We start from the raw sequence: 26752 nt of genomic DNA, 5'->3' as shown, positions 1-26752 counted from the left end.
AAAAGGAGTACTTCGAGGCTGTATATTGTCACCCTGCTTATTTAACTTATATGCAGAGTACATCATGAGAAATGCTGGACTGGAAGAAACACAAGCTGGAGTCAAGATTGCCGGGAGAAATATCAATCACCTCAGATATGGAGATGACACCACCCTTATGGCAGAAAGTGAAGAGGAGCTAAAAAGCCTCTTGATGAAAGTGAAAGAGGAGAGTGAAAAAGTTGGCTTAAAGCTCAACATTCAGAAAATGAAGATCATGGCATTGGTCCCATCACTTCATGGGAAATAGATGGGGAAACAGTGGAAAGAGTGTCAGACTTTATTTTTTTGGGCTCCAAAATCACTGCAGATGGTGACTGCAGCCATGAAATTAAAAGATGCTTACTCCTTGGAAGAAGTTATGAGCAACCTAGATAGTATATTCAAAAGCAGAGACAGTACTTTGCCAACTAAGGTCCGTCTAGTCAAGGCTATGGTTTTTCCCGTGGTCATGTATGGATGTGAGAGTTGGACTGTGAAGAAGGCTGAGTGCCGAAGAATTGATGCTTTTGAACTGTGGTGTTGGAGAAGACTCTTGAGAGTCCCTTGGACTACAAGGAGATCCAACCAGTCCATTCTGAAGGAGATCAACCCTGGGATTTCTTTGGAAGGAATGATGCTAAAGCTGAAACTCCAGTAGTTTGGCCACCTCATGCAAAGAGTTGACTCATTGGAAAAGACTCTGATGCTGGGAGGGATTGGAGGTAGGAGGAGAAGGGGACGACCGAGGATGAGATGGCTGGATGGCATCACGGACTCGATGGACGTGAGTCTGAGTTAACTCCGGGAGATGGTGATGGACAGGGAGGCCCGGCGTGCTGCGACTCATGGGGTCACAAAGAGTCGGACACGACTGAGCTACTGAACTGAACTGACTAAAGACAAATGAGACACTGAAAAGAAATGTAAACTTAAAGACTTCACAATAGAAACTTAACATCAGAACAGAAACATGGGGGTGGGGGAAAGCTGAACGAAAAAGTGAACAGAGCATTAGAGAGCATAAGTTTAAACACTCTAATATCAGTATAAACCTACTGTGAACCATGAAGAAGAGAAGAGAAAGACAGAAATAAAGTTTTTGAATACAATGGCAAATTTTTTTCCTAAAGTTGATGAAAACTATAAATGCATAAATTCAAGTACAAAAAAAATGAAACAAACTCGACTAAGATTCATCACAACCAAATTGCTTCAAACCGGTAATGGGGAAAAAAATCTTACAATTATATAAAAATAAAATTACACATTTCATACAAGAACAGAGAGCACACTCTGGTCAGAAACAACGTAATACAGTTGACAGTGGAATGACATTCTATGGAAAAAATAACTGTCAATCTAAATTACTACAACCAGTGAAAATAACATAAAACATAAAAGTCTTCGAAGTCAAAGCAAAAATACTTCAGTGACAAATTTCATGGAACAACACATAATCACTATAAGAGCTCACTCAAAAAGTGACAGATAATATGAATAGCCCTTAAAGTGAAATTGTGGTTTAAAAACTTAACGTAATAAAAACACTACCAGAAAACTCTAAACCAATACACCTCAAGAATATAAAAATTCTAAACATGAATTTAGCAAATCAATCAAACAGTATTTCATGAAGGTTAATACTTCATGAGTAAATGAGATTTATCCTGGGAATGCAGGGTTGATTTAACATTAACGGTCAATCATTATCTAATATAGTAATTAAAAAATAATCAATGGTATTTAATCATATTAACAATTTTTTTTAAAAAGATCCTTTCAGTAATAACATGGAAATTTACAATACCATATGTAAAATAGATAGCCAGTGGGAATTTGCTGTATGACTCAGGGAACTCAAACGGGGGCTATGTGACACTCTAGAAAGGTGGGGTGAGATGGGAGATGGGAAGGAGGTTTGGGAGGGAGGGGACATGGGTGTACCTATGGTTGATTCTTGTTGATGTATGACAGAAAATCACAAAATTCTGTAAAGCAATTATCCTTCAATTAAAAAAAATAAATAATGTACCAAAAATTTTTTTTAAAAATTCCTCTCAGTAAAGACAGAAAATCATTTGACAAAATCCAACATTCATTTTTGATAAAAACTCTCAGTAAACTAGGATCATGAACAAAAAAGCTACAGCTCAAAACACATTCAATGGTGAAAGACCAAATACTTTTCCACTAAGACTGGGAATAAGACAAAATATCCACTTTCATAATTTCTATTCAAATTGTATTGGAGATTGTACCTAGTACAATAAACTAAACAAAATAAAATAAGACAATAAACACCAAGATTGGAAAGGAAGACGGAAAAATGTTTTTATCTGCAGGCATTGCAACTATCTATACACCTAGAAAAAAGCTACTAGAAAAAAATTATCCAGTAAGGCTGCATTATACTAGTTAATACAAAAACCAAATGTACTTATACTAGCAAGAAAAAAAGTCAAAAATTAATATTAAAAATGCTAATTCCATAAAAGTTTCTAAATAAAAACTGAAAACTCAAGTCTAAAATTTAAATGGAAATGGAAAGGACTTAGGCTAGTCAAAACAACTTTGAAAAAGAACAAAGTGGGATAACTTGTACTACCTGATTTCAAGACCGAGGATAAAGTAGTGATCAAGACAGAATGGTACTGACATAAATAGACCAATGAAGCAGATTAGAGGCCTTACACAGAAAGATAATGGTCAGTTTATTTTTGACAAAAGTATCAAGGTAATTTAATGGAAAAACGATAATCTTGGTCAGAACGAATAGCCAAGTGAAAAAAATGAACCTCAACACTTACATCATATCATATACAAAAATTCATTAAAAACAGCATGTGGTATATATATAGAACAGATTACAACTCAACACGTGACTATGTGCAACATGAAAACTGATACGTACAAAATTTTCCTTAGTGACAGAGGTCAGACTCCATTCTGTACTTCATTCATTTATATAAAATTTATAACTAATGTACCACAAGTACATGTTAAGCAGATGCATGGGAATGGGGGAAAACAGGATGAGGAAACATTTGGGGTGATAATTATGTTTATTACTTGGATTGTGATGACAGTTTCATAAGTGTATTTTTTGTCAAAATTCATCAGCTTTAAATATATGCAGTTTATTGTACATCCATTTTACCTCAATAAAGGTATACAAAATTTCTGTAATTAAAACAAAAGAATACATACCACAAAGACCTAAAACAAAATATTGATACATTTGTTTTCACAAAATTAAAAAACTTACAAAATAGTCCTATAAAAATTATGAGACGTATATTCAACAAAATTCTTCAAATATAACAAACATTCATATTAGAGTAGTATAATTACTGATAATGATTATTCTTTTTGCTATTAGCTGTATTTCTATTACAATTTGCATACTTTTGGTGGTAGTTTACTTTAGTTTTTTTTAATAGCACATAAATATGCAAAATATGACCTCAGAAAAAAGTGAATCATTCCATACCTGCACTGGAGAGCGAATTGTTACCTTCTTACTTCCTTCCACTGCATCAATTTGACAAACAATTGATCTTTCAACTCCAGACTCTCTGTGTCTTACGGTGTACAGTCGTCGTCCCACTTTTGTTAAAGGGATTTTATCAGCAGTAGAGTGGTTAGCAGGTGCTAAATTAAGTATACATATTTAAAATTGATCATAAATCATCATATATTAATTTTAGGTAGACATTTTAAGCCAGAAACATCAGATAATTTCTTAAATTTTTAAACATTATCACTGAAAACTATACAAAGGGATGTTTTAAGAATCCACAATACATTTCTACAGCATTCACTGAAACCCTTCAAAGTATTTTAACAAAAAAAGTTTTTAACTGAAAAAAACTCATCCAAAAGTTAAACCTAAGACAACAACATAATCTTTTAAAAATAACTGACTGATGAGAAAAATTGCTAGAAAATACAAGAATACTGATCTTTGGTTTGTTATCACAATAAAACAGGCAGTCACCGGCAATTACCAAGTAGCTGCGGTTTTCAGTTTTTAATTTTTCCAACAGGCTGTGACACTTTGTCATATCTAAGATTTGATTACAATTTTATATAGCCTTACCTAATATATACATTTATTGTATTGGGAGTAAATTATCTATTTATAGATTCCTCTCCCCTAGAAAAGAAAGTGGCAACCCACTCCAGTATTCTTGCCTGGAGAATCCCATGGACAGAGGAGACTGGTGGGCTACAGTCAGTCCATGAGATTGCAAAGACTGAGCAACTAACCTGTCTGCCTCCCCTACTATCCCATAAAAATGTTAGTTTAAAAGCAAACAGAGGTACAATTGATGAGAACAATTCACAGACAATGTTGGGAAAACATGTGAAACCTAGCCACTGTTAAGAATCAGCTACTGACTAGGAAAAAGCACTAGCTATCAATTTTAGCACCCCTCCTCCATGCCTAAGTATCTTTTCTAATGTCCCTCTTTCCATAACTACTTAATTGTCAAAATGTCATAAAGTGTTGTGAGTGAGGATTTGGGACTAATTAATATTTAACTTCACAATGAGTTTTGTTATTCAGTCATTTAGTCATGTCCAACTCTTTGTGACTCCATGGACCGCAGCATGCCAGGCTTCTCTGTCCTTTACTATTTCCCGGAGCTTGCTTAAATTCATGTCCATTGAGTTGATAATGCCATACAATCAATCTCATCCTCTCTCGCTCCCTTCTCCTTCCAAGAGAAGAATGAGTACATACTACAATGTACATACATTGAAGAATACTATGAGTACATACTACGATAATTTTACAATGTATTTACTTTTACTTTTTACCTCTCTTCTGAGAAACATAAAGAACAAAGAAAAAAAAAAAAACTACTTCAATAGGCAGAAGATAAAAACCATTCACAAACCCCAAAATCATTATCTTGTGCCACTGGCTGAATTCAAACCTTATTCTGAATTCATTCAGTTGCAAAACTGTGGGAATTTTACTGAGTTATACTAAAAGTGGTTAAAAAACCACTGATAGTTATTGTCTATAAATACTGACTGAAGAAGAGATCTAATAATTTTCTTCTCCAAAGTAGTAAATTATTATGCTCTAAATAAAGTAGTGAATAAAGCCAGAATTTGAAATATAGCAATACAGTGACAACAGCAACCAATGCCCTGCAAAGGAAATAATAAAATTTGCAACACATTAGGAAGGAAATAAAAAACCTGTGAGATACCAGCAGTAAGTAAAGTGGGATATAAAATACAATTTAAAAGAAAATAAAGCCCCAGGATGGTAATTTATCACTTACTAAGAAGAATGAAGAAGTGTTTGCTGCTTAGGCTGGTCATTGCATTGAAATGATCATTGTCTTTAGTTCGCATATAATCCATACTTAAACTCTCCTCATTTTTCAATACATATGATTTTGCCATAGGTACGTTGAGTACACTAAAAGATTCACTTGGTGAAACAGAAATACTAAGTCCAAGAGAATTTAAAATCATAAAAGGTGCCAGATCCCTTATGAAGGTAGCTGAAGATCCAGTGGCAGCTTCTGTAAATGCCTAGCAAGGAAGAGTCATCATAAATACAAGAAAATGTAGAAAACTAAATGACAAGCAGAATACTAACAGATATATGACAATTAACAAAAACTTCTTTTTTTTAACCAAAGGGTTAACTCAGACTAGTACCCCAAAATTAAAGTTTCAAATAACTTTTCTTACCTCAGCTAAATTATTTAACATTATAAGGCCACATTTAGATAATGTAATGTTTAGCTGGTCTTTTGAATAGAAAGTGATGACAGTTTTATATTCTGGTACTCTGTAATTTTCTTCTTCAGTGCCTGACTCAACAATGGCCTTTTTGGCTTTCTTTTTCATCTAAAATGACAAATAAATTATAGAAATAAGAGAAAAATTTATTTCCAGGAGCATGGCATAACTCATTTTACAAAGGAAAAACAAACATCAGACAAATTTCAACCACTACATTAGAGAAAGCAATACATTTTATCAGTTCCACTGCCTTACTGGAATTACTGGGAGTTCACCCAACTAATGCCACCTGGACAGAGGCAATACTGGAAGAAAAGTTCTCCTCCTTAGTTACACTAAAATGGCAGACATAATTTAGAAGGGGAAAATAAAACCCTAATAAGTAAACGCATATAGCATCTGAACAAAAATCAGAAGCACATACATCATAGCATGTGGAAATTCAGGGCAAGAAAAGTTAGCCTACTGGTGTTATAAATGCTATGTATAAAGAACAGAGATCTAGGGACTTAAAAAGTCCAACAATAGTTGCAGAATAGTGCCACTAGGACCTAGGCTCCTGTGAATCAAACTACCTACCTCTTTTTAAGATTCACAAGTCTACTACCTGTAAGTATCCTGACCTAACAACCACCAAGGAAATTCCTTTATCCAAATCCTTTATCTAAAATGAGCAAAATCAAATGTACTGGTCTAATACAAAAAGCTGGAAATACCAAGCTAGTCACCCTCATTGTTCCTTAAACTGGCTTTAAGCCACTGAAAATTTGTCCATTATTTGACAGAATCATTATTAGGGAGGAGATATGCTAATAATCCTACAATCTCTTGCTTCAGAAGCACAATTTCATCCATCTAAAGGTTCTGATTTATATAATTACATAAATTCACACTATATTTGAAGTAAATAATAATGTATTTTCTTTCATATACACACTCTTCAGATACCGAGGAAAACTTGGGATAGATAACCTAAAAGAAAATACTAGAAGTATTTTAAGATGATAGTTTATAAGTGGGGACTTTGCAGCCAGTATTGCATTCCACCTCTTCAAATTTAAAGGTATTACTTTATGGAAGTCCTTTAACTTCAACAGTTTTAGTTCTATCATATATCAAAATGAAGTTTAAAACTGTATCTTCTTCAGAAGTTTGTTTTAAGGTTTAAAGCAAAAGTAGATTATTTAAGACAGTGTCTAGTACATAATATTGTGTCTAGTACACAATATTTATATTAGAAGCCCATGAGGCGACAGTCTTGGGTTTGAAAATTACATTCAGAGGTCAAACAAGGAAGCATGTGGAAAGGTTCATAATGAAATATCTGAACTCTGCTGTGATTAAAATTAAAGTATGTGTGATGTGGACATCCTCAATATTTGAAAAAAATTCCCAGATATCAAAAATACCTTGATTCCAAGATTCCATGGTCTAAAATCCTCAGTCTGATCAATTTCTAAGGGTTCAAGCAACGGCTCCCACACACCAAACATTTCATTGTAATAATGTACCTAGAGAGAGAATTTAATTTTTTAAATAAAACATTCTGGTATTTTCTAAAATCATCTTCCGTGTTGTTCCCCACACCATTCCTTTTGGCTGTGCTATTTCTTCTGTATGAAAACCATCGACATGCCATTAGTTTCCTATACATTCTTTCTCAATGATTTCCTCATCTGACTAACTTCATGGTCTACTCGTCACAATTTATTCCAGAAAAAAACTCTCTTTTAAGCATCTTTCCTTGATTTTCAGGCTGGGTTTAACAGTGACAACTGTGTTCATCTATCAAACATAACTGGAATTTTAAAAACATGTTCTGTCTACCTCCACTAATTTTTAGAAAGCCTTTGAAGGGAAGACAAGTAACATATGATTCAATAAGCATGTACGTATTTGAATTCTCTGATCTTCCTGGCCATCTTAGATCAAATTCTCTACAAAGTATAGATAATTCTAGCTAAAACTTGGAAACTTGAAACGTAAGCCTGTCAGTCCCACCTCTATTAGCATATAACTCTCTCATCACAAATATTGTAGCGGCTTATAAATTTTCATACTTATTGACTGAAGTAGAATATGAGATTAGTTTCTACTAAACATAAAACTAAATACTTTAAAGCAAAGTATCCCTGGGAAGATTCTATGTAGAAAAATTCTGATGCATAATATATGTTGGCTCAAAGTAGGTATCTTCCATATAACTAAAGGACTCTCACAGAAGTGTGAAAGACCTTGGTGGAGTCTCACCAGAGGATGAAGATCTGCATTATATAAATATATAAAGCATATTCTTCTAATGTTTTTAAGTCACTATTTCCAAAGAGAAAAGAAATACTCTATTATTACTTTAAGGAAAAAAGAATACTTAATTTTTAAAATTAACAATTTTACTTCTACTCAACAATCTATGGTATGGACCTAAAAGAAGCAATAGGTATTAAGAAGAGGTGGCAAGAATACACAGAAGAACTGTACAAAAAAGATCTTCAAGACCCATGTAATCACGATGGTGTGATCACTCAGCTACAGCAAGCCATCTTGTAATGCAAAATCAAGTGGGCCTTAGGAAGCATCACTACAAACAAAGCTAGTGGAGGTGATGGAATTCCAGTTGAGCTATTTCAAATCCTAAAAGATGACGTTGTGAAAGTGCTGCACTCAATATGCCAGCAAATTTGGAAAACTCAGCAGGGGCCACAGGACTGGAAAAGGTCAGTTTTCATTCGAATCCCGAAGAAAGGCAATGCCAAAGAATGCTCAAGCTACCACACAATTATACTCATCTCACACGCTGGTAAAATAATGCTCAAAATTCTCCAAGCCACGCTTCAGCAATATGTGAACCGTGAACTTCCAGATGTTCAAGCTGGTTTGAGAAAAGGCAGAGGAACCAGAGGTCAAATTGCCAACATCTGCTGGGTCATCGAAAAAGCAAGAGAGTTCCAGAAAAACATCTATTTCTGCTTTATTGACTATGCCAAAGCCTTTGACTGTGTGGATCACAATAAACTGTGGAAAATTCTGAAAGAGATGGGAATACCAGACCACCTGACCTGCCTCCTGAGAAACCTGTATGCAGGTCAGGAAACAACAGTTAGAACCGGACATGGAACAACAGACTGGTTTCAAATAGGAAAAGGAGTACATCAAGGCTGTATATTGTCACCCTGCTTATTTAGCTTATATGCAGAGTACATCATGAAAATGCCAGGCTGGATGAAGCACAAGCTGAAATCAAGATTGCCAGGAGAAATATCAATAACCTCAGATTTGCAGATGACACCACCCTTATGGCAGAAAGTGAAGAACAACTAAAGAGCCTCTTGATGAAAGTGAAAGAGGAGAGTGGAAAAGATGGCTTAAAGCTCAACATTCAAAAAACTAAGATCATGGCATCCAGTCCCATCACTTCATGGCAAATAGATGGGGAAACAGTGGCTGACTTTATTTTTCTGGGCTCCAAAATCACTGTGGACGGTGATTGCAGCTATGAAATTAAAAGACACTTGCTCCTTGGAAGGAAAGTTATGACCAACCTAGACAGCGTATTAAAAAGCAGAGACATTATTTTGGTAACAAAGGTCCATCTAGTCAAGGCTGTGGTTTTTCCAGTAGTCATGTATGGATGTGAGAGTTGGACTGTGAAGGCTGAGCACCAAAGAATTGATGCTTTTGAACTGTGGTGTTGGAGAAGACTCTTGAGAGTCCCTTGGACTGCAAGGAGATCCAACCAGTCCATCCTAAAAGAGATCAGTCTTGAGTGTTCATTGCAAAGACTGATGGTGAAGGTGAAACTACAATACTTTGGCCATTTGATGTGAAGAGACTCATTTGAAAAGACCCTGATGCTGGGAAAGATTGAGGGTAGGAGGAGAAGGGGATGACAGACGATGAGATCGTTGTATGGCATCAGTGACTCAATGGACATGAGTTTGAGTAGACTCTGGGAGTTGGTAATGGACAGAGGGGCCTGGTGTGCTGTGGTCCATGGGGTCATGAAGAGTCGGACATGACTGAGTGACTGAACTGAATAAAAGTCTCTTAATTTAATCACCTTAAGATGAATGAAATCAGTTGAAATAGAAACATAATATGGATGTCTACTCTAAAAGTAAGGTACACATAAAAACAACTATATCAAGGGCATAAATAGGTATACTTTTTCCCAAAAGTTTGGGAATCAACATTGTATTTGTGATAAACTTAATTTAAATGTTTAAATGAGATTTCCAAAATAGTTCATATGTAGCAGTATTTCTTACATAACCTGGAAAAATACTATATATGCTTACTTCTAGCTCAAGTTGACAGTGGAGATTTATTAAGGAGCTCCAGTTTTTGCCTTCCCCTGAGAAACGTGATTTTGCCAATAGCATAGGTACTGTTCTATGACCAATTCCAGCCTCAAGAACTAGAAAAATAGAATCAATGTTCATTTTTATTATCTCTCCTTTGGGTACCAATTCAGGCATGGGAGCTCTTTTTACAGCTTCATTTGGTTCTTCAAGAAACCACATATTTAAATCTTTCGTATCCTTCTTTTCCCATAAATGTGCTGTAGAAGAAGCAGTTTCTTTTGGGATGGTTTCCTTGGCAGTATAAAGTGCTGAAGTTATGGTAATCACAGTATTTATGATAACTGGTGAAACCTAAGGAGAAAATTTCAAGGTAATTAAAAAAAAACCACAAAAATCACTTTCCAAACTACATACTTCTAAGAACATGAAATATATTTGCTGAAGGATCAAGAGGAATTAATACTGAAGTAATATTACTACCAAGAAACAGACACAATTTGCTGCCTACAAAATCTTTTTTTATTATCATAGCTAATTTCAATAGTAAAATATTTACATATTGATATTAAACGGACCAATTTCAACTATACATACTGTAAGCAAGCTACCTACAGAAGCAGTCAACTGCCAATAATAAAATACATGAAAACATTCATCATAAAACGTAAATTGTCATTTTTAAATTATGTGTCAAAATATTTTTAAACAGCTTCCTTCTGCTTATTTAATGATTAAAATTGTTGCTATAATTGCTTCTTTCTAAGTTTTATTGTTTTTTTCAAAAGGGCACTAAAGATCTGAATGACTACATTATAACTTACCTTCAGTGTCAGGGATTTTACTGATAATTCAAGTACTTGTGGATCTGTACTTATCTGAGTAGCTTGACAGAACAAGTCACAGGGTTGCAAAACCTAGAAGAGAAAAATCAATACTATTAAATTAACACATTCTTAAAATATTTTTAGTTATAGACTTATCCAACAGGAGATAACTATGCTAAATAAACAAGTTAGTAAAAATAATCCACTTCAATAACAAGTCAATCAATAAAACATTCCTTTCTTATCCTCTCGTTCATTATTTATAATAAACAGAAAGTACTTATATTAGCAACACTACTGACAAAGAAAAAGAATTTCTTAAATATACAAAAAATTCACAAAACTTGTATTCTGTATTCTATTTTATAGCAGTCCCTTGGTATCCCTTGGGGACTGGTTTCAGGACACAAACACCTGTTCCCTACCTGCTTCCTCCCACCCATGGCAGATACTAAAATCCAAGAATCCTCAACTCCTTTGTATATTGATAAAATGGCACAATATTCAACAACAATGAAACAAACAGCACAATTTTAAAAAATGGCAAGAGAAGTTGAATAGATTTTTTTTTTTTCCAAAGAAGACAGAAGGCCAACAAGCACATGACAAGATGTTCAAGATCACTATTTATCAGGGAAATGCAAATCAAAACCAAAATAAAATATCACCTCATATCTGTTGTAATGGCTATTATGAAAAACGCAAGAAATAAGAGTTGGAAAGAATGTGAAGGAAGATTCACTAGATGTGGGATTTGTGTAGTTACTGTGGAAAAACAGTATGGAGTGTCCTCAAAAAAATAAGACTAGCTATCATATGATTCACCTGTTTCACTTCTGGGTATTTATCCAAATAATACAAAAGCACTAATTCAACAAGATTAATGTCACCCACTATGTTCATTGCAGCATTATCTACAATAGTCAAGGTATGAAAAAAACCTAGAGTGCCTATCAACAGATGAAAGATAATGAAAATGTGGAGTGTTCCTATATGTTTGTATGAGAAGGGAATACTACTCAGGCATAAAAAGGTGAAACCTTGCTATTTGCAACAATATGGATGGACCTTGAGGGTATGATGGACCTAAGAGAAATGAGTCAGATGGAGAAAGAAAAATACTGCATGATTTCACCTACATAAGTAATATAAAAAAGAAAAAAACAAGAAACGAACAAATCAAACAACAGCATAGATACAGATAACAGATTGGAAATTACACAGGGGAAGGCATGAGGAACAAAATGCAGTCAAGGATGTCAACTGTATGGTTACTGGTAAAAACTAAATTTTTGGTGGTGAACATACTGTTGTATATGCAGAAGTAGAAAAATAATACTGTACCCATGAAACTTATATAATGTTGTAAGTCAACATTATCTCAAGAAAAAAAAAAGACCAAGTACAGTCAGTCCTCTGTATCCACAGGTTCTATATTTGAAGATTCAACCACAGATTGAGTTACTAAAATAAAAGTTTTATCGTGGTACTTTTTTCCATTATAAAAGTAAATGAAATATGTTAACCTATATAGGCCGAGAGCTACCCCACGTCCGAGGTCAGGGGCAGCGGCCTAGAGTGCCAGACTGCGACAGCACAGGAACGGCCGAGAGGAGCTACCTCACGTCAGAGGTCAGGGGCCACGGCCAGGAGGAGATACCCTGCGTCCGATGCCAGGGGCAGCGGCCGAAAGGAGCCACCCCATGTCTGAGGCCAGGGGCGGGGGCCAGAAGGAGCAACCCCACACCCGAGGCCAGGGCAGCAACCGGGAGGAGCAACCCCATGCCCAAGAAGTGGTGGCTGCCTAGGCTCAAGAGGGCCTAGAGGAGCCATCCCACAATGAAGGTCAGGAAGGGTGGTGGGAGGAGATACCCCTCATCCAAGGTAAGGAGCAGCGGCTATGCTTTGCTGGAGCAGCCGTGAAGAGATACCCCACACCCAAGGTAAGAGAAACCCAAGTAAGATGGTAGGTGTTGAAAGAGGGCATCAGAGGGCTGACACACTGAAACCATACTCACAGAAATCTAGTCAATCTAATCACACTAGGAACAAAGCCTTGTCTAACTCAATGAAACTAAGCCATGCCCGCAGGGGGCCACCCAAGACGGGCAGGTCATGGTGGAGAGGTCTGACAGAATGTGGTCCACTGGAGAAGGGAATGGCAAACCACTTCAGTATTCTTGCCTTGAGAACTCCATGAACAGTATGCAAAGGCAAAATGATAGGATACTGAAAGAGGTACTCCCCAGGTCAGTAGGTGCCCAATATGCTGCTGGAGATCAGTGGAGAAATAACTCCAGAAAGAATGAAGGGATGGAGCCAAAGCAAAAACAATACCCAGCCGTGGATGTGACTGGTGATAGAAGCAAGGTCCAATGCTGTAAAGAGCAATATTGCATAGGAACCTGGAATGTCAGGTCCATGAATCAAGGCAAATTGGAAGCGGTCAAACAGGAGATGGCCAGAGTGAACGTCGACATTCTAGGAATCAGCGAACTAAAATGGACTGGAAGGGGTGAATTTAACTCGGATGACCATTATATCTACTACTGCAGGCAGGAATCCCTTAGAAGAAATGGAGTAGCCATCATGGTCAAAAAAGAGTCCAAAATTTAGTACTTGGATGCAATCTCAAAAACGACAGAATGATCTCTGTACATTTCCAAGCCAAATCATTCAATATCACAGTAATCCAAGTCTATGCCCCAACCAGCAACGCTGAAGAAGCTGAAGTTGAATGGTTTTATGAAGACCTACAAGACCTTTTAGAACTAACACCAAAAAAAGATGTCCTTTTCATTATAGGGGAGAGGAATGCAAAAGTAGGAAGTTAAGAAATACCTGGAGTAACAGGCAAATCTGGCTTTGGAATGCGGAATGAAGCAGGGCAAAGACTAATAGAGTTTTGCCAAGATAATGCACTGGTCATAGCAAACACCCTCTTCCAACAACACAAGAGAAGACTCTACACATGGACATCACCAAATGATCAACACCGAAATCAGATTGATTATATTCTTTGCAGCCAAAGATGGAGAAGCTCTATACAGTCAACAAAAACAAGACCAGGAGCTGACTGGCTCAGACCATGAACTCCTTATTACCAAATTCAGACTTAAATTGAAGAAAGTAGGGAAAACCACTAGACCATTCAGGTATGACCTAAATCAAATCCCTTATGAGTATACAGTGGAAGTGAGAAATAGATTTAAGGGCCTAGATCTGACAGATAGAGTGCCTGAAGAACTATGGAATGAGGTTAGTGACACTGTACAGGAGACAGGGATCAAGATCATCCCCATGGAAAAGAAATGCAAAGAAGCAAAATGGCTCTCTGGGGAGGTCTTACAAATAGCTGTGAAAAGAAGAGAGGCGAACAGCAAAGGAGAAAAGGAAAGATATAAGCATCTGAATGCAGAGTTCCAGAGAATAGCAAGAAGAGATAAGAAAGCCTTCTTCAGCAATCAATGCAAAGAAATAGAGGAAAACAACAGAATGGGAAAGACTAGAGATCTCTTCAAGAAAATTAGAGCTACCAAGGGAACATTTCATGCAAAGATGGGCTCGATACAGGACAGAAATGGTACGGACCTAACAGAAGCAGAAGATATTAAGAAGAGGTGGCAAGAATACACAGAAGAACTGTACAAAAAAGATCTTCATGACCCGGATAATCACGATGGTGTGATCACTCATCTAGAGCCAGACATCCTGGAATGTGAAGTCAAGTGGGCCTTAGAAAGCATCACTACAAACAAAGCTAGTGGAGGTGACGGAATTCCAGTTGAGCTATTTCAAATCCTGGAAGATGATGCTGTGAAAGTGCTGCACTCAATATGCCAGCAAATTTGGAAAACTCAGCAGTGGCCACAGGACTGGAAAAGGTCAGTTTTCATTCCAATTCTTAAGAAAGGCAATGCCAAAGAATGCTCAAACTACCGCACAATTGCACTCATCTCACACGCTAGTAAAGTAATGCTCAAAATTCGCCAAGCCAGGCTTCAACAGTATGTGAACCGTGAACTTCCAGATGTTCAAGCTGGTTTGAGAAAAGGCAGAGGAACCAGAGATCAAATTGCCAACATCCGCTGGATCATGGAAAAAGCAAGAGAGTTCCAGGAAAACATCTATTTCTGCTTTATTGACTATGCCAAAGCCTTTGACTGTGTGGATCACAATAAACTGCGGAAAATTCTGAAAGAGATGGGAATACCAGACCACCTGACCTGCCTCTTGAGAAATCTGTATGCAGGTCAGGAAACAACAGTTAGAACCGGACATGGAACAACAGACTGGTTTCAAATAGGAAAAGGAGTACATCAAGGCTGTATATTGTCACCCTGCTTATTTAACTTATATGCAGAGTACATCATGAGAAACGTGGGGCTGGAGGAAGGACAAGCTGGAATCAAGATTGCTGGGAGAAATATCAATAACCTCAGATATGCAGATGATACCACCCTTATGGCAGGAAGTGAAGAAGAACCAAAGAGCCTCTTGATGAAAGTGAAAGAGGAGAGTGGAAAAGTTGGCTTAAAGCTCAACATTCAGAAAACTAAGATCGTGGCATCTGGTCCCATCACTTCATGGCAAATAGATGGGGAAACAGTAGAAACAGTGGGTGACTTTATTTTTCTGGGCTCCAAAATCACTGCGGATGGTGACTGCAGCCATGAAATTAAAAGACGCTTGCTCCTTGGAAGGAAAGTTATGACCAACCTAGACAGCATATTAAAAAGCAGAGACATTATTTTGGTAACAAAGGTCCATCTACTCAAGGCTATTGTTTTTCCAGTGGTCATGTATGGATGTGAGAGTTGGACTATAAAGAAAGCTGAGGGCCAAAGAAATGATGCTTTTGAACTGCGTGTTAGAGAAGACTCTTGAGAGTCACTTGGACTGCAAGGAGATCCAACCAGTTCATCCTAAAGCAGATCAGTCCTGGGTGTTCATTAGAGGGACTGATGTTGAAGCTGAAACTCCAATACTTTGGCTACCTGATGTGGAGAGCTGACTCACTGGAAAAGACCCTGATGCTAGGAAAGATTGAGGGAGGAGAATGGGATGACAGAGGATGAGATGGTTGGACGGCATCATCAGCTCAATGGACATGGGTTTGGGTAGACTCCAGGAGTTGGTGATGGACAGGGAGGACTGGCCTGCTGCGGTTCATGGGGTTGCAGAGAGTTAGACATGACTGAGAGACTGAACTGAACATACAACTCAACATCATTTTTGTTTTTTTTACCAAATGCTCCAATTAAAGATGGGCAGCAGAACTGAACAGACATTCTTCCAAAGAGGACATGCAGATGACCAACAGGCATATGAAATGATGTTCAACATTGCTAATCAGTAGAGAGATGTAAATCAAAACCACAATTAGCTATCACCTCACACCTGTCACAATGACTATCATCAAAAAAACAAATGCAGGCAATCATGTAGAGAAAAAGGAATCCACTGTCAAAGTAGTCTTTACTGTCAGGATGAAGATAGGATATACAAATGACTGATTAGTAAATAAAACAAGAGTTTTGCAGCAAAAATAAAAAAAAAAACCCTCCATGAATAAATAATAGCTTTGGTTATTAAAGCTACTTACATATGGAATCACCAAATGGTTAACAAACTAAGGATGGCCAAGGAGACCAATACCTGGTATATAGGAGTTTTTTAGTATTAAAACTGCTAAGATCACCTCCAAGTAGTAAGCTTAACAGAAAGCAAGCTGTGACAACAATGTTTATCCTGAAAAAGACAATAGTCACTTTACATATGTCTATAATGGATAATGTTTAAAAAGAGAGAGAGACAGAGCCACGTGAGAAAATGAGAACAATGCTCTTTCAAGACAGCAAAAATCAAAGACTCCAACATGGGCTATCCAAGGAACTTACTCCATTGTTGGAGCTTCACGTTTTCACAATTCAATTCAGCAGGATATTTCAATTCTCATGAAGCAATGACTACAAAGTGTTTCCTATTCTTTTTCTTTTTTTTTTATTCTTTCATTTTCTGAATGGGTTTTTAAGCTTTGAGTTTTCAGTCCTGTACCACTGTTAAACTAGTGATTGTGTATAGTGGTGAGGCGTGCATCTGTCAAAAATTGGTAACTTATTTGTCTATTAGTTAATATATTGCCTGGGCTTCCTTGATGGCTCAGAGGATAAAGCATTTGCCTGTGATGCGAAAGACCCAGGTTTGATCCCTGGGTCAGGAAGATCCCCTGGAGAAGGAAATGGCAACCCACTCCAGTATTCTTGCCTGGAGAATCCCATGGACGGAGGAGCCTGGTGGGCTATATAGTCCATGGGGTCGCAAAGAGTCGGACACAACTGTGTGACTACACTTACTTAATATATTGCCAAACCGAAAGAAGTCATATGCAGACACAATAAAGAAAGCTATCATCTAGGAGGAGGAACAAAAGGGTGGAGGGGTAGATGGACATGGAGTATATCTCTTTCCATGGATACATCAGCAATACACCTTCAGACACAGTAGTGCATGCAGAACACCAGGTAAGAGGGGACAGGAGTACCTGACCAGTGAAAAAGAATACAGGACCACCCAAAACTCAGTAGGACAAAGGAACTAGGGGGAAAAACAGGAGTGTTCATAGGACTGGACCTTCCCTTGGCAGGTGGGCAAACTGAAGCAAGGGTCCAATCCCCACATCAGGGCAACTGTCTGAGTCAGAGGAGAAACATTTAAGGCTGAGAGTGAAACAGCTGATCTGTGGCAGCCTAAATGGAATGAGAATCAGACAGTCCTTGCCACAGCCATACATACTCTGGACAGGGACACAGGTCCCATGGAAGGTGCAGCAGCTGGGAGCTGGAGTCTAGATACTATGGAGCAATCCCAGTGTGAGGGCTGCTGTTCACTGTGGAGAGACGGATTTAGGAGATGTGAGGGAGGAGACTGTGAAGGAAAATGCCTGTAGAGGAAAGCCAGGAAGCCATGGAAGCAAAGTGATACTACTGAGTCACGCATAGAGGGTGGAGCCATCACTATAGCCTCTCTCTCCCCACATGCAAGCATTGGCACCTGAATGATAAAAAGTCTGGCCCATCCAACACCTGATGCACTGCACTACAGGGTAGGACCCCACCCAAGGTGCCCCTTTTAAGTGCCTGAAATGCCGGTCTATGGGTAGGACCCCAGCCAAGGGGGCCCCTCTATGTGCCTGACGTGCTGAACAACAGAGAAGGATCCCAGGCAAAGGAGCCCTCTAAGTGCCTGAATGGATGGAGCTATGGGAAAAACTGGCCAAAGAGGCCTTCTAATTGCCAGCTACAAGAGGCTCGAAAAAAGACTCTGATAGGGCCATAACTTCTGTGGTGGAGGCAGTCCATGTCCCTGCACACTTGGTGCTGCCCAGGATCCCCACAAGCCATGAAGCTGCGTCACCTTCTCGCTCAACTCTCACTGGGGCAGAGTTGCCACAGGCAAAAAAAGTCTTGCATCTACGCACAGAGGGTTGCTTCGGTAGTATCCAGCTCATTGTGAACCTGTAGACTGTGGCCTGACAGGCTTCTGTCAGGGGGGTTCTCCAGGCAAGAATACTGGAGCGTATTGGCCAATACTGGTTGCCATACCCTTCTAGAGCACTGTATTTCCTGCTGCCCTAGCTGCCAACTCCCCTGAGTACCTGGTGCTGCCAGAACTCTTGCAAACTAAACAGCTGCACCACTCCCCACATCTGGCCCTCACAGAGGCAAATCCAAGTCCTCCAGGGCAGCCCCAGGAGCAAACCCCAGTGGACAACCCACATGCAGAGATGGAAATAAAACCACAATTGAAACCCAGGGGCAGTGTAGCTAAGAAAGAAGACTGCAAAACCTTCCCACTAGTTATACAAACTGCAGATTAAATCCACACGATCAACGAGGCAGACTCTCTGTCCATGGAATACATAAAAGGACATTCAGAGCTCCCACAAAAGGAAACACACTGGTTCTGATAGCTGTGGACATTGGAGAGAAGAACACACAGGAGTAGGACCAGATTAGAATCTGAGTTGCCCCCATAGCAGGTCCGGAGATCAGCAGTTTTGGAGGGCATAAAAGGGAGATGAGGTGGACTGCAAACTTCAGCAAGGAAAGGACTCTGACAGCAGTGGCTCAAGAAAAACATTATTCTTATGGTTTGACTTGTCCTATAGATTCCCCTGGATTCTTTTCTCGTTTTTTTTGCCCCTCTGTTGTAGTTGTCAATTTTTTGGCACTATGAAATCTAATTAAGTTTTTGAATTTTTTTTTTCTCCTCAGACACATTTTTTATTGTTATAAACCTCTGCCTCTACACTGAGCTTTTGCAGTTCTGGTGAGTTTTCCTTTTTATTTTCTTTTTTAATTTTATTTTTTTAAACCTATTATTATTTTTTATACATTTATTCCTTTGTTTACTTTTCATACTGTTCCTTTCCCCTTCCAGATAATCTTTAATGTATATAAGTCTTCTCCATCTACCTGTATTTAACTTTGCATATTTATTCTTTCTTTTCTTTCCTGTCAAACATTTGTTAGCTTTACTTTCATAGCTTTATTCCCCAACTTGCGTCTTCCTTTAGTTTCATTTTCCAGTTTCTGCTTTAGTTAGTTTTGTTCTTAACTGGTAGATATAACTCTTGATTTCCTTTGTTCACAGGGTCAATCTATTGTACTTTACTTTTGTTGGACTGTTTTGATTTTGCTTCCGGGTGTAATGCGTATGTGTATATTCAGTCACACTTCTTATTGTTGTTATAAACCTCTGACTCTGTGTTGGGATTTTGCAGTTCTGTTTTCCTTTTTTCTTTCTTCTTCCTTTATGTCTTTTTCTTTGCTCTTTTTTATAATTTTAATTTTTTAAACCTATTATTTTTTTCTCTACATTTATTTATTTGTTTGCCTTTCCTACTGTTCTTTTCCCCTTGCAGTTAATCTTTAATGTATAGAAATCTTCTTCCTCTACCTGTATTTAACTTTGCATATCTATTCTTTCTTTCCTTTCCTCTCAATATATGTGTTAGTTTTCTTTTCTTTGCTTTATTGCATACCTGGCACCTTGCTTAGTTTTGTTTTCCAGTTTATGCTTTAGTTAGTTTTGTTCTTAACAGGTAAAGATAATTTTTTATTTCCTTTGTTCACCAGGTCAATCACTGTACTTTATTTTTGTTGAACTGTTTTGACTTTGCTTATGGGTGTATATGTATATTGCATCATTTTAATTATTATTTGCCTGATTTTGTAACTGCCATTTGTCTGGGGTTCATCTTTGGTTTCTCATTTTGAGGTATTTGTTTTTAATTTTACTTAATGCCATACAAACCACTTGTGGAATCTTCCTTCCTGACCAGGGATCAAGCCCTGAGCCTCTGGAGTGGAAACACTGACTCCAAGACCCTAGACTACCAGAGAACTAACCCTATGGAGTACCAAATAATGAGAACTCACACAAAGGAAACCACTTAAGTACAACACCTGGCATCACCCAACCATCAGTAACACCCTGTGCAGGATGCCTCATCTAAACAACAAACAAAAAAAATACAAACCCAATCACCAGCAGACAGGATTACCACCTCACTCACCCTTGCCCATCAGAGGAAAAGCAAACAAAGGAAGGAACAAAAACTCATCACAAATCTCAGCCTCTAGGAAGCTTACACAAACCACTGCACCAAATACAGGAGGGCAGAAACCAAAAGGAAGAAAGAATTCAACCTTTTACTCTGGGAAAAGACCACAAACACAGTAAGTTTAAAAAAAAATAATTAAGATTGGCTGAATGGATACAAAAACAAGATACATATATACGCTGTCTACAAGAAACCCGCTTCAGACCTAAAGACACATATAGACGGAAAGTGAGAGGATCGGAAAATATACTCCTTGCAAATGGAAAGCAGAAGAAAGCTGAAGTAGCAGTCCTCATATCAGACAAAATAGACCTTAAAATAAAGATTACAAGAGATAAGGAAGGACACTACATTGACTGATCAAGGGATCGACCCAAGAGGAAGACATAACAACTGTAAATATCTATGCACCCAACATAGGAGCACCTCAGTACATAAGAGAAACACTAACAGACATAAAAGGAGAAATTGACAGTAGCACAGTAACAGTAGGAGACTTGAACACCCCACTCACACCAATGGACAGATCATCAAAACTGAAAATTAAAAAGAAACACAAGTCTTAAATGATACATTAGATGAGATGGATCTCATTGATATCTTCAGGACATTCCATCCAAATGCAGAATACACCTTCTCAAGTGCACATGGAACATTCTCCAGGACAGACCACATCTTGGGTCACAAATCAAATCTCAGTTAATTTAAGAGAACTGAAACCGTATCAAGCATCTTCTCTGACAGCAACGCTATGAGACTAGATATCAATTACAAGAAAAAACTGTAAGAAAAACAAACACATGGAGAGTAAACAACACGTTTCTAAATAACCAATAGGTTACTGAAGAAATCAAAAGGGAAATCAAAAAACTTCTAGAAATAAATGACAGTGTAAACATGACAACTCTAAAACCTAATGGGATGCAGCAAAAGCAGTCCTAAGAGGGACGTTTATAGCAATACAATCCTACCTCAAGAAACAAGAAAAATATCAAATAGACAACCTAACTTTACACCTAAAACAAATGGAAAAAGAAGAACAAAAAAAAACCAAAATTAGTAGAAGGAAAGAAATAATAAAGGTCCAAGAAATAAATGAAAAAGAAATGAAAGACATAACAGTAAAGATTAATAAAATGAAAAGCTGGTTCTTTGACAAGATAATAAGAAAAAAAAAAAAAGAGAGAGAAGAATCAAATGAACAAAAGTAGAAAAACAAAGAAAAGGTTACAACAGACAAATGCTCTTGCACTGTTGGTGGGAATGTAAATGGATACAGCCACTATGGAAGACAGTATGGAGATTTCTTAAAAAACTAGGAAAAAAATCACCATATGACCCAGCAATTCCACTCCTAGGCACATACCCTGAGGAAACCAAAAGTGAAAAAGACACATGTGTTCCACTATTCATTGCAGCACTATTTACAATAGCTAGAACATGGAAGCAACCTAGATGTCCATTGACAGATAAAAGGATAAAGAAGTTGTGGTACATTTTCATAAGCATTTTATTTTATAAGAGTACCAGGAGTCAGACAGTTAACTTGAAAAGATGTCTTTGAAGAAACAAATTTTAATCAGTTATGAAGAGGAAGAAGGCCAAGAGGATACTAGAAAATAGAATACAAATGGGAAGCATGTCAGAGCACATGACTGACGGTTCAAATAAGCCATAGGGAGAAAAGCAAGTAGCACATCTGAGAAAAATAAGTCTAGATAGGAGAAAAAATGAAAATAAACTGAAACAACACAACAAACAATTGGTACAAACTCTTAACCGCCTAAAAGCAGTGTGGAATTGACATGGAAAGAAAGTCAGAGTAAAGTCTTCACTGAGAAGTATTTAGATAAAATCAACTTCTCAGTGTGACTGTTCCCATAAATACACACAACAATGAGGAACAGATGGAAAAAATGAAAAGAGAGTTTAAAAGCTGGTGCAATAATAATCTAAATTAGGCTCTCCAAGATGAAAGAAAAGTATTTTATAGAATAAGGTTGGAGAGTATGTAGCTACTTTCCTAAAGTGATACACACTAAATATAAAACAGTTTACAATTAAGCTGACAAATAAATAGAAAACTCACAGTAGTGATTTTTCCTTTTCTCTTGACTGGAAGAAATGGGCATGCTCTCACTTGGAGATCTTTAATGGCAGCAGTCATTGTATCATTTTCAAAGTCACCTAGCCAATATATTTCACACTGTGTTGTAATGACTAAGGCAGGAGCATCATTTCTTGTCATATCAGCGACAAACACAATTTCAGGATTTTTAATAGTGATATTCATTTCCCACTTTTCTGATTGCTGTTTAGGTACTAAAATAAAAACACAGATAATGTCTTAAAATAGCTGTAAATCTTTTTTATATTATGAAAAATTATTTATAGGAAAATGATATCTCCATTTGAAGTAAAAAGCAAAATAAAAATACTTAGATCCCAAAAGAATTTACTGCAACTCTCCTACTGTAAGATTTAAAGAACTCATAGCCTTTAGAATATTTTAAAATGTGAGGGGGAATCCCTACTATTTAACAGCAGAGCTAAAAATAAACCTAGTTTCTAACTCTTAGCTTGACACTCTTTCTACTACACTACAAGGAATGAAATATATAAAAGATAACAGAAAATTATAAATGTAGCAAGAATAAAAGAACTTTAGGGACTTCTCTGTGGGGTCCAGTAGCTAAGACTCTACACTTTCCCTGCAGGGAGCATGAGTTCAATCCCTGCTTGAGTGGCCTGGCCAGAAAGCAAAAATAAGCATATAAATAAAAGACAAGTTTAAGTTAAAATACTATCTTTAATTATGAAAAGGAGTCATTGTATCATTATTGTCTCCTTCCAAGAAAATCTTGCAAATTATTGTCTTCAAAGAAGTATAATTACTTATTTTAACATTGGTCTCATAATTGTTGAACCCACAGTATCTACTTGTGCCTTGAAAAATACAGAAACTATCTTATCAGAAAACATATTTCAATTTTCCTCTTACCTCTGAAAAATAAAGATTTCTAACTTACTGATCCACTTAACCTCATCATCTAGAAGGATAATCAAGCTAAGTGTTATTATAGCACTTCAGTAACAGATATGGAATATTTTAGCCAATAACTAACCTTCTTCTTTAGCAGACCATGTTTGAACATTGGTTTCTATAGCAGTGCCTGTAGTGTAGGCCTCAAGAAAGACATTTGCAACTGTCAGCAGAAATTCCACACTTGCACAAATATACATTTCTTGAAGGACTATATCAGCCACCCAACCATCTCGGATTGTCCTATACCTTACATCCATCATGTCCTTTTTGTCAAACCCAACTGTCAGTCCTATCATTCTGAAAAACACAATCACAATTCCTGTGAGTGTCCTGCACATAATCAAATATACCAATAAAACTCAAAGGTCTCTCATTGCTTTCACCAACAACAAGCCAATGTTTTGAAGTCATTTCCCTTAGTAAGATAAGAGAAATAATAAATTTACAGACTTCAGGAGCACAACTGTTTCATAATATAGGAAGTATATCCTTAAGAAATTGTCAGAATTTTGAAATCTCAGCATATTTTTTCCACAAATTTTCATATATTACCCATTACAATTTTATGGATTAATAATTCAGGTAATAGAGATTAATTTAAAACCAATTTAATTACACTGATTATTTCTATTTAACTCTTATTTTCTATTCAACCATTCAGCAAGAATAGCACATAAACAGGGCATTTAAAATGTTGACTGAGAACTATGGAATCAACTGCATTAAAGCTTTGAAGATTTCAGGATACATGCAGAAAATGCAATTTTGAGAGCAAGTTCTGTAAAATATACCAACCATTGCTCAATAAAAATTTAAAACACTATTACCTAGGAGTTGCCTTCTTGATATGGGGCCTTTTATCATCTAAAATACAGTTTTTTAATGAGAAGGAAGAAAATGTTGAGTCATCTGTACACATTTTTAAAGTGCTTATAATATTCTCCAACTTAAATTCAGCAAGTATCAGGGAAGGATCACGAATATCTGTAAAGGAAGTCTGAGAAAAAAGAAATCAATACAAATTTTATACAAAAATTTAAAATATATTTTAAGATATGAAATACCACATTCTCTATTTCCAAGAGCTCATAATGAAAGGCATATATTAACTTTAAAATATCATTTTTCATATCAAAGGCTATATGTAAGAAAACATTTAAAAAGGCAAATAGTTAAATATTAACGTGAAAAGTGCAACAATTTTTCTCAAAGGAACAGATATAACAAAACACAGGAAACAGCAAAAATATAGTTTTTCTTCTTCAGCTTACCTGTTTAGGACCTGGACTGTACAGTACCATGGTGAGATAATCAGTTCTGAAACTCATATTTAGTGTTGTCTTAACTTGAGAAGCATGTGAATGTACTTCTACCACAGCAGCTGTCACTACAGTTGTTCCTTGGAAAAATTAGCGGATAAAAGAAAAAGATCAGGAATGGTAGAACTCATTAAAATAGAATTAAAGTAAATTTAACATAATTATTAAATAAATGGGTATAATATAGTATTTTTCAAAAAGATTAAAAAATTCAGATGTTGAACTCACTTAACTCCAGGGTTAGCATTCTTTTCATAATAATCTGGGAGTATAAATTAAACTCCTGGTTTACTTTTAATAAACTCTTGGTTTAATTTTTGTGAAATGAGAATAAAAGAACTAACCCCTGGGTCTGTTTTGGCAATTCAGGAAAACAGCATGTGTAAAATGCAGACCAGAGTACCTGGCATACGTGTTTTGTATTTAAATTTTACTTCAAAAAAACTAAAACCAAACAAGATGCTTTAGATGACATTTTTTAAATGTTCCACTAACCAAAAGGATCCAAAATTCAATCTTTTCTATATTTCATATTTTGGGGCAAGGTATTATATACACATGGTACATATTAAATGGATTCTGAGACCTATTAATCCTTCTCTTGGCTGTATTGCTCTGTCAGTGATTACTAGTTGAATCGGAATGTGATTGTGGACATTCTTGCTTTGTTCCTATTTTAGGTGGAAAACTTTCCACTTCACCATTAAATATGCCTTTTAGATATTTCTAGTTTTTATCACAAACAGGTGACTTATCAAATGCTTTTTCTGCATCTATTCAGGAGATATAATTTTTTCTCCTTTTTCTCTTAATTTGGTATTACCTTAATTGATTTTTGAGGGTTAAATGAACTCTGCATTTCAGGATAAGTCTAAGTCAAATGACAAATCCTCTATGCTTATTGCTGGATTTAGTATGCTACGCTGTTAAGAATTTTTATTCCTGTGTTCATTAGGGATATTAGGTGCAATATTCTTTCCTCAAAGTTGCTTTTATTTTTTATTTGGGTTTTTGGTATCAGGCTAATGCTTGCTTTATAAAATGACTAAGGAAGTATTCCCTCCTTCTGTATTTTCCAAAAGGTTTAACACTGGTATCTTACTTTAATGTTTAACAAAATTCACCACTGAAGTTCAATTCTTTTAATAGATGCAGAACTACTCATCTTATTTCTATTTCATCCCATGTCAGTTTTGGTGACTTTTTCCAAAAATTTTTACATCTCATGTAAGTTGTAGAGTTTATTATCACAAAATTATTTATATATAATTTCTACACAGTAGAAAGTAAAAATGCCTTTCTCAGCATGATTGACTACACAGAAAACCCTAAGAAGTCTCCAACAAATTACGAGAATTAAGAAATCAATTTAGCATTTTTAAAAAGATATAGGGTTACTATGCAAATATCAATTGTATCAGTAACAACTGAGAAATATACTTTTAAAAATATTTGCAGTAGCATAAAAAAACATACTTAGGAAGAAGTTCAACACAATTATGCAAGACTGCTACACTGAAAAATCTCAGTATTGAGACTGAAAAATCTCAGTATTTTAAACGAAGAGACTAATGTGTGCTCAATCACTCAGTAATGTCCAACTCTTTTTGACTCTCTGGATTGTAGCCTGCCAGGCTTTCCTCTGTCCATGGAATTTCCCAGGCAAGAATAACTGGAATGGGTTGCCATTTCCTTCTCTGGGGGATCTTCCAGACACAGGGATCAAATCCACATCTCCTGCATTGCAGGTGGATTCTTTACCTGCTAGGCATCATTTTACTCCCTCTGTTGCTGCAACACAACACATGCATCTCTCAAGAAAAAAAAAAAAAAAACAGTGT

At 36.7% G+C, this 26752-nt stretch overlaps 1 protein-coding gene across 1 annotated transcript in view; it reads right to left on the bottom strand.

Moving 5' to 3' along the window:
- VPS13A (vacuolar protein sorting 13 homolog A) overlaps positions 1–26752 on the bottom strand; it is a 269575-nt gene that overhangs the window by 82648 nt on the left and 160175 nt on the right. The window contains exons 36-45 of the mRNA XM_052644629.1: positions 24864–24991; positions 24420–24589; positions 23672–23889; positions 22636–22868; positions 10916–11008; positions 10089–10445; positions 7203–7304; positions 5740–5898; positions 5322–5577; positions 3512–3672 (exon numbers count right to left, since the gene is read on the bottom strand). Coding sequence (XP_052500589.1) covers positions 3512–3672; positions 5322–5577; positions 5740–5898; positions 7203–7304; positions 10089–10445; positions 10916–11008; positions 22636–22868; positions 23672–23889; positions 24420–24589; positions 24864–24991 — 1877 coding nt within the window. The remainder of the gene's footprint in view (positions 1–3511; positions 3673–5321; positions 5578–5739; positions 5899–7202; positions 7305–10088; positions 10446–10915; positions 11009–22635; positions 22869–23671; positions 23890–24419; positions 24590–24863; positions 24992–26752) is intronic.

Source organism: Budorcas taxicolor, chromosome 8 (genome assembly GCF_023091745.1).
Source record: "Budorcas taxicolor isolate Tak-1 chromosome 8, Takin1.1, whole genome shotgun sequence".
Taxonomy (NCBI): domain Eukaryota; kingdom Metazoa; phylum Chordata; class Mammalia; order Artiodactyla; family Bovidae; genus Budorcas; species Budorcas taxicolor.
The sequence above is the reverse complement of the archived record's forward strand: the minus strand, read 5'-3'. Positions and strand labels throughout refer to the sequence as shown.